Below are 9,717 nucleotides of genomic sequence, written 5' to 3' on the forward strand. Positions count from 1 at the left end.
TCCAAAGTCAACTCCATTTCTCTCCCGATAAGGCAGCTAAAAGAACAGGGATAAATGGAAAAATTTCAGCTTGTTTGGGCTTTTTCTTTTAATAAGATAACATGATAAATAAAGCTGCTTCTGTACAGCTATTTAATATTTCAGAAATACGTACATGTCACATGCCAAGAAAGGACCCTGGTTTTCTTGTGAGAAACAAGGTGAGACCATCATTGGAAAAGAAAAACCCCACAAAATGAGAGAAGCCAACAAAGAAAACAAGATCATCAATGCACAACTAACTACAGTTCTGTACCTACACTGCTAGCCACGCATAACATGAGTCTCAAAGGAGTGGGGAGGTGGAGGGGTATTGGGGGGGAACAAAGTTAAAGGCAGGACACCCCACTGTCTCCTGGAACTGAATGAGAAAAACAAAGTCAACATTGTTTAAACCAGTGGCCACACAGTAAAAACTGTACATTGTTGTCCATTCATTTAAAAAGCAAAGTCACTAGGATGGTATTAAAAAAAAAAAGTGAGAACTGGTGCCTTTGAACTTTCTGATGATGAACACTTTTACTCAGAGTTTGACAATTATCTCCACTCTCCCTGCACAGCGAGGAACAGGATGCAGAGGGCAGCAAGGAGGTAGGGCTTTGCCTCTGCATGGGCATGACCAGCACTGTCAGCTTTCTCGTTGGCACTCTTCCCAGAATGGTCAGTAGCGTTGTACTCGAACTCCGAAGGGCACTGCTGATATTCACATCCGCTTCCACTTCCCTCTCCACTACTCTCATCACCTGCATTGAAAAGAAGACAACAGGGAGTCCATTGCACATATTCTCACCAAGTCAGAGAAGAACAAACCCTGAACTTTAAAGTCACCAAGGCTTACTGATATCAAAGAAGTCCACATCATTTCCATTGTAAGCATTCTTCATTTTGCTGGTCATAACTCGAAGGGCCATGATCTGACGAAGGATCAGTATGTCTGGCTTGCTGGTGTCAACCTGAACTTCTGGGTTGTTGCCCTGGTTGGCTAATCCATTTCCTGTCACTGCAAACAGGTACCTGAAAAAAAGAAATGGTCCTGCTGACATGATCACTGAGCTTGAAGACTTTGCTCAATTTTAGGATCTCCACTGAGCATGGTAGAACAGAAGTTTTTCCATTTTTAATCAACTGTAATTACTCCTTATCCTGGGAATGTATACTTTCTGTGATCTAACTGTGACCTTTTTGAAAGTGATCCTTTTTTTGTGGCAATTGTTCTGTCAAAGAAAAACATCCTCTCAAAGAGTGCTTATCTCAGTCACAAAGTGTCAGGGTGGGACACATAGAATCAAGAGAATGTGACCTTTTGAGTAGTGGTGCTTTATAAAGCCAGGCCCCTGAGCCAAGGGCTACAGACAATCAATGTTTTTTAATAGTCCTTAATATACTGGAATATAACTACTGCCAAGCCTAGTCCTTTGTAAGTAACTATCTGGGTGCCTTTTGAACACCTAAATGGGAAGCTAATGCCTAAGGTCATCAAGAAACCTCTGTCATCACTACCTACTACTACAAGCTGCTTCCCTTGGGTACCAGCTGAGAGAGCCATGTTGGAAGGCCAGCCAGGTACCCTGGATGGGAGAGGATGCTCCTTTCCAGGGGTGAGGCTGACCTGCTTTTGCCCTTGCCATTCCAGCAGTCATCCTCATTTTCATTTCCTGCTGCCATCCTCTCATCATTGCAAACGGTGCTTGGGAGAGAGGACCAGAACTTCTTAGCTTGTTTCAGTTTCTCCTTGACATCAGTAACCTAAGGGAAAAAAAGAAACAAGAAAAGGATTCCTCGATGTATGAATACAAAAGTACCATGTATGATCCCAGCAGACAGGAGGCCAAGGGAGGAGGAAGGTAGCAAGTTTGAGGTCAGTGGTGGCTGATCTACACTGAGCTCCAAATCAGCCTGGCACACAAAGCAAAACCCTGTTCCATTTCATTATTAAATTCATTGAGACACACACACACATACACACACATACACACACACACACACACGTAACATAACAAGTAGAAAGAGGACTAACTTGGAAGACAACAAAAAAGGGTAATAGGGATACATATCATCAAAACACATTATATACATATTTAAATCAAACAATGGGGCTAGAGAAATGACTCAGTGGTTAAGAGCACTTGGTGCTCTTGCAGAGGATCTGGGTTTATTCCTAGTACCCATTTGATTGCTCACAACTGTCTGTAACTTTGGTTTCAGATGATCTGATGCCCTCTTATGCCCTTTCACTTACCAGGTACACAGGTCATACACACACACGCATGCATGCAAACAAAACACCCATATATATGAAATAATAATAAAAACTACAAGCAGGCAAATAATGTTACTAACATAAAGCCATCTCAAACAACCAAGCCAAATCCAAACTACTAATAGATATGCCTTTTGATCATTTCTAAGTATCTGTGGATTATATGCAACTCACTACTTCAAGTATAGGCTGAAGAAAAATATACAGGTTTTATACTTAGAAATAAATAATCTCTCAAAGGAATTAATAGCTCAAATGCAAACTCTAAAGGAGCTGCCTGGATCTGCTGTCTACCTCCCTCATGTAAAAGCCATCTGAGGTGCACCAAGCCCTATACTCTGCAAGCATAGTCTTCTACGCCAGGGTTTTATAGCATCCACATCACACAGGAAAACTTTACTAGCATTATTCGTCCTCCTTTCACATCAGTATCCTGTCAGGCTTCCTGCTCTATGGTCCCTACTACAACTATGCTAATATTCCCATGTTGCCACAGCATGCTGCCATACATGTAATCCTGTCCATTTGTGGTATGTCGATTCACTAATACCCGAAAGTCACTTTTAGACTTTGGAGGAACCTAGCATTTTCTAGCAAGTACTGGATTCCTTAAAGAAAACAAGCTGTTATTTGTTTTCCTGCCATCTGTGCATTTGGGGATTGTGAGTTGGTATTTAAAAGCATCTAATTATTCTCCTATCATAGTATTATCTCCTTTCACTTTACACCATGTGGCTCTTTGCCCTCAAACCACTTTAACCTTAAAATCCAATATACTATAAAATACATCAGTGAAGTTTTTGAAATATTTAAAATACAATGAAGATGGACTGAATCAAGGTTGCTTTTCTCTATGAGGACATTGACTTTGAAAAGGTGATTAGGAAAGAATAGCCAATGGTAAAGAGATCTTTTTCACCCAGAGGTACTTGTTCATTTGCTGTCTATGTATAAGGCGGATGGTGATCACATGTGGACATTTTGGGTATGGCACAAATAGTGCAGGGATGTCTTAAGTTGATATTATTGGTTTTATTGGCTAAAAAAGTAAATCCATGCATGACCATAACAAGTTAATGTTATCATATGAAATCAATTCAGGATTTTAAGTTGTTTAGTCCTCCGCTATTTTGACACCTATTGAACAGCTTAGACTGATGCCTCTCTCCCTTTGTTGAAGTCTTTTGAGACCAAGGCCCTGTCTTATTGCTCTGAGCTTCCCCTTGGGCATAATCTAATAGCAAGTATGTAATAGATGCTCAGTAAACACGCAGTGACAATAAGGGGAAGTCAGGAGATGAAATGTGTTACAACCCATTTCCTTGACAATACAGGAACTTTCTGAGAGAGAAAAGGAGGCACATTTACTGCCACCCACATATAACTACATTAAAAAGCCAGAATGTAAAAGACTCAAGGCTCACACTTCTATGCTTTCCAATGAAAAGTTCATTTTTAAGCAAATGTTTGCAGTTCCTTGCCATTAAACACACCCATCCCTGCTAAAGTGCTCACCAGTCGGTCCAAACTAGTGCCAGCTGCCGTGGTTGGGCGTTGCTCTGGATGATAAGGTCTAAATCGAGCACTGAAGGCACTTTCAGAGATGGAGCGAGAAATTCGTCCAGCTGGGAGAGGCTTTGGAGGTCCACAGCCTTGGAAAACCTGCAGCGGAAGTGTGAGTTTATATTAGGGATTTACAGGACAGGACAGAAGGCATTTCTAGCCATCCTGCCCAGCATCCTGCCTTCAATACCTTCTGAGACACTTGAACACTATTATCCTGCATGTTCATGATAGCATCAGAAATCTTCACATCGATGGGATCCATAACGGACTCAATGTTAAAAGGACCCTCCAGCCTCTCCGCCACCATCAGCATGGCATCTAACAAGGTTTGGAGAAAAACACAGAGAGTATATCATTAGTTCAGATTTGAGTGTTGGTCTTGGCTACTTCACAGCCTTTTCTTTCTGGAGAGAGAGAAAACAGACTCTTTTTTTCAATTTATTCATATTTTCTAGTCATTTCCATGAGTCCAAATTGCATCTGTACATTATGTATCAGTATTATGCTAAAGTGTGAAGGGGCCAGATGAATCTTCAGTTCTGTGGTAATTCAATGAGGAATCGTCTATCATCGGGATTGTACAATCCTTCGAGTGTCAACCAGCATCCAGCTGCCAACCAGGCCTGTTCTCCCAGATACTTCCCTGGAATCTTTTCCTTTCAGGTTCCATTTACGAGACTTGAACACATAAATCAGTTAAAATCCTGGCACAGCAATTCTTTTCTTTCATTTCGTTTAGTGAGACATTTCAGATCCCTGCGTGCACAGTTGGATAATAGAATTGAAAGTGTTCTGGGGATTCTAATGACTTCCAATAATGAAACTTTGAGACATGCTATTTGGGGGCTAAGAAAAGCTCATTTGCCAATGTGAGGGCCTCGGCTGATTTAGTAGTAACACACACTCTTTTTTGTAGTCCCGTGAAACCGTGAGACAACACGCACTGCACAAACATTGTCCATTTGTGGTGTGTCGCTTCACTGATACCTGCAAGTCACTTTTGGCCTCTGGAGGAACCTAGCATTTTCTAGCAAGTACTGGATTCCTTAAAGAAAACAAGCTGTTATTTGTTTTCTTGCCATCTGTGCATTTGGGGATTGTGAGTTGGTATTTTTACCTGATACTTGCACAAAAGTAGAACTCTTGGAAATGAAATCCATCCCCATACCCAAGGAGAAAAAGGACGCATAATTATTAAACAATTAACTAAAAAATATTATTATTACTATTTTTTAAAGACTGATTTAATTATTTTATGTATATGAGTACACTGTTGCTATCTTCAGACACATCAAAAGAGGGCATCAGACCCCATGACAGATGGTTTTGAGCCTCCATGTGGTTGCTGGGAATTCAACTCAGGACCTCTGGAAGAGCAGCCAGTGTTCTTAACTGCTGAGCCATTTCTCCAGTCTCCTTTTTATTATTATTATTTAATGCGTGCGTGCGTGCGTGCGTGCATGCATGCGTGTGTGTGTGCGTGTGTGTGTGTGTGTGTGTGTGTGTGTGGTTCATCTGTCTGTCTGTCTGTCTCTCTGTGTGTGGATATATACAAATAAAGAGTGAGTGCCTATGGAGCCACAGCTGTCTGATCCCCTGCACCTGGAGTAAGAAGCAATTGTGAGGTGCCTGATATAGGTGATGGGCACCAATGGACCTCTGGAAGAGCAATTAAGGGCTCTTAAAAGCTGAGCCCAACAGTTAACTTAAATGGGGTTTTCTCTTTTACACTCAAGTGCTAATGAATGACAAGCAAAGCAGTTAGCTCCCCATTGTTTACTCCTCTAGGTACTTCAATATCAAGAACCAAAAAGGAATATTCTCTTCCAGAAGGCTGGATGTCCCTTTCAGCTGCTACCCCAGCTGAGCCTCTACCGAAATTTTCTAGTGGGAGGGGGGAGCTTTAACTATCAAAATGTAAAAAAAATCCAAGTTGATTATCAACCTTTTATCTTCAACCTACAACAAATGCTACACAACATTTTAAAGTGTGAGGCCATTTCTCTAAACTACAATTCCGAAGTCACCAACAATGAACAGAGTTCTGTGAAGCACAATATTTTCAAGTAAGCACCAATAAAGTGACGCCTCTAACCTTTAAGGAAAGGCTGACAGCACGAATATGCCACTGTGCTAGGAGAGAGAGAGAAAATGCTTTTGATGTGCTAGTGACAAGGCGACTTTTGCAACAAGTGGAGCACAGTGTAGATATGTTCATCACTGTCAATAGTGTCAGGACCGCCACATACAGAAAGCACATTCTTTCGCAAGCCAAGAAATATCGCTCGCTCCAAATAAAAGTATTATGAATAGATAATAAACATCTAAAATCAGAGACTTAAGTGGGGGGAGTTGCATTTTGTACCTACTTATTCCCCCAGTGGTGAGGAAAGGCCAGATTGATCGCTAATGTGCTTGTGAAAGACTGAATGGAAACATAAACCCAATTCTTCTGGCTGTCTGCGTCTTTGTAAACTCAGAGCTGCTGGCCATACACAAGGACCTGGGAATGGAGAGGGAAAACCAGGACTTTGCTGGAGCCGGTGCCATGGCATTGCATGTTGCCCAGCTGAAGAATGCCAGTGAGGATTGCATTCTGCAGGTGGCTCACAGCCCAAAGCCAAAGCTGCCTCTAACTCTGCAGGAAGTGATGACTGGCCATCTATTGACCAACAGCTGCCACCAATCCCACACCCCCTAAAAAGTACCAAGAGGAATCTAAAGACGGCTGGTCTGGTGTTTTATTTTCTTTCTGGTTAATGAAGGAAACAATTTTCATATGCATGTGATATCATACTTGCTACTGTCTCCCACCAGGAACTGGCTAGTGTCCTAGTCAGCAATTCCAATACTAAATTCCCATCGGCAGCAAACAACATATGACATTAATAGGGTTGGCTCTGGGTCAAATGAGTGTTAACAGAAGCACAGTATGTGACAGACAATTTGAACCTAAGGATAATGTATTCTCTGAAAACAAACTCCTTTTGGGGTAGTCAAAGGGCCAGCATTTGGTTTGGTTTGCAAATTGAAGGCTTTGTATCAGCCTGTTATAAAAATGAGTTTTCAGAGGTGTTTTCTATATTTGGACCCATCCTGGTGAAGACTGGCAAGACTTAGCACTTAGAACTTGTGGTGATAGGCAGATGTAGGTACAGGGAATGCCCAGCAGCTGACTTGGAAAAAAATCCCTGCTGGGTTTCAGAAAGAGTCAAGTCTGGCCCAGCCACACGAGCAGCTCAAGGCACTGGTCTAAGTGCCCCTTCCCAACTCACCCAGAAGAGCATCCCTTTCTTGGGAATCAGTGGGAGTAGGAGGGGACAAGTGAGGGTAATTGGAATGAGTATGATCAAATACATTATATGCATTATGAAAATGTCATATGAAACCCATTATTATGTATAATTAATGTATGCTCATAAAAAACAATGTTGAAAAGGAAGTATTCCCTTCTCACTAAGGAAAGTGATTCCTTTTTTCGTTTTATTTCCAATAAATATTGACTGAAGAGCTGAATGCAGTTTCCCAACCTAACCTCAAGATAAGATTTAAAAAAAAAATGAAAATAAAACAAATCCTTCACTATGCAGTAACTGTGCAGTCATTTAAACAGCAAGGAAAAATTCTAGAGAGAGCGAGAGAAAGACACACACAGACAGAGAGAAACAGAGAGAGAGACAGACAGAGAGACAGAGAGAGAAAGAGAGGTGAATATTTACAGCAGAGGCATGTAATTGGGACTGAATTGTACAACCATGGAGGAGATTAATTAAACCCTTGTGAAAAATCAATGAAAAAGAACAGGAGATTAACATGTCAATTATGCCTGGCCTTTTAAATCAGCTTATTAGAAATAAAAAGTAGTGTGTCCATTAAAAATATTTACATACAATTGCATACTACACCACTCCAAAATGTATCATTTAAAATAGCTGCAGAAAATCAATTCCAAAATCCCATCCATTTCCACTTGGGTTTAATTTTGTTTCTTCACAGATAGCACATGCAATTTAAAAAATACACTCCAAGAACAGCAGCGACAACTTAAGGCTGAAAACATTACTTAAGCCAGCCAGAGTATGTTTCTGATATGCTGTGGATCTGTAACATCTTAGAAGAGATGTAGAGAAATGTGTAGTTTAATACAAGGATGTGAGAAGGCCTTGGTAGCAGTAACTGCTGGGCAGGATGAAATAATAGAGCACACAGTAGCAAATGCCTCTGTACTGTCCTCAGGAAGCCTAGGTAAGAAAGGAACCAAAGCTTAATCACTGTCACCACAGTTTTATACTGCACGCCAAAGATGCCCTTGTCCCAAAGAAAAGCCTACTGTGTGCAGAAGTTAAATAAAAGCCCCACCTTCTAAGAACTAAGTTTAACCAGCTGTGTGGTACAGTACACCTGTAATTCCAGCCATCTGGAGGCAGAGGCTAGGGGATGGTAAGTTGGAGGCCAGCCTGGGCTACATGACAAGAAACAAAGAAAAAGCAAAACAAATGAACCAACCCAACACTGAAATTTAGGAGGGTAATGTAAGTGAATTACGAATGCAACAATTGGCTATGTGGGGGGTGGTGACCTTAGATGGAGAAACACCATAGTTTTTATTCCCATAGGAAATTTTTTATTTCTCCCCCGGTTTCATTCTGTATGTAAAAGCTTTTTTCCCCATGTTTTCCAGCTCTGAGCTACTTAGGCCACGATTGTGCTTAAGTGCTTAATATTTACATCTTTTCCCTCCAGCGTCTATGTTTAAGAATCTGTGGGAGTCAATTTATTGATGCACTTTCAAACAGACTTAATATGGCAAGTCACTTCTCAGTCTACAAAGGATTTTATAACAACTTTCTCTACCCCCCAAAAAAAGGGAAAGAAAAATTAAGCCCCCCCAACAAACAAAATGAAACAAAATAAAGTGAATCCAAGGCAACAGATTACATGCATGCTCCCATGATGTCAATGATTTAGCAAGAACTTGGTTTCTATAAGGACTGCAATTCAGGTAAATGTGATTAGGGAGTGAGAGAATGAATTGGTACACTCTATTCATGTGAGTGATATTTCATCAGCGCTAGGCTTTGTAAATGTCAATGTTGGCCTTGGAGGTTTCAGGACTGATGTATACACTGGGCACTAAAGTAGATGACTGCTTGTGTTTTCCCAGAAATTGTAATTGCCCTTCTCAGAATCTAGCTAGCTTACTTAGAGTATGGTCTGGGTTCTAGTAATGTTTTCCTAAGTGGCAGAAACACTCAACAGTCCTATTTCCCAAACCATCGGAGAAAGACTGTCCACTCACATAAGACGAGTCGACCATGGCTAAGTCCCCTACAAAAACAAATCCAGTAATTTTCCACATCAGAGTTCTAATCTGATGATCAAATGGGTGTCTGGCCAGTCGGCCAAAGATTTGGTTGCAATGTAAAAGAAATGAGAGAGAGAGACAGATAGAAACACACACGCACACACACACACACAGAGAGAGAGAGAGAGAGAGAGAGAGAGACAGACAGACAGACAGACAGACAGACAGACAGACAGAGGCAGGCAAACAGGCAGAGACAGTTTGTTGTTACATCAACCTTACATATCAAATAATAATACTACTACTAAATAACTCCTTCAGGTTCCCCACAACAGCTACTGTCACACTAATCTTTTTGAGACGGGTCTCTCTCACTGTCCTGGAGCACTGTTCTCAGGCTGGGCTGACTGTCTCTACCTCCCAACTCCTGGGATTACAAGTACACCACCACACCTAGCTTTTTTTCTGATTCTGGAGATCAAACATAGACCCTTGTTCTAGCAAAACAAGCACTTCGCCTACTGAGCTACCTGTCCAGCCCAAGAGA

The 9,717-nt window shown here is 41.3% G+C and overlaps 1 protein-coding gene across 1 annotated transcript in view; it reads right to left on the bottom strand.

The window, feature by feature from the left end:
- Positions 1-63: 63 nt before the first annotated feature.
- Positions 64-9,717, bottom strand: part of Gpc4 (glypican 4) — a 111,249-nt gene continuing 101,595 nt past the window's right edge. The window contains exons 5-9 of the mRNA XM_031359497.1: positions 4,053-4,183; positions 3,815-3,961; positions 1,649-1,785; positions 878-1,053; positions 64-782 (exon numbers count right to left, since the gene is read on the bottom strand). Coding sequence (XP_031215357.1) covers positions 577-782; positions 878-1,053; positions 1,649-1,785; positions 3,815-3,961; positions 4,053-4,183 — 797 coding nt within the window. The 3' untranslated portion in view covers positions 64-576. The remainder of the gene's footprint in view (positions 783-877; positions 1,054-1,648; positions 1,786-3,814; positions 3,962-4,052; positions 4,184-9,717) is intronic.

This window comes from Mastomys coucha, chromosome X (genome assembly GCF_008632895.1).
Source record: "Mastomys coucha isolate ucsf_1 chromosome X, UCSF_Mcou_1, whole genome shotgun sequence".
NCBI lineage: Eukaryota > Metazoa > Chordata > Mammalia > Rodentia > Muridae > Mastomys > Mastomys coucha.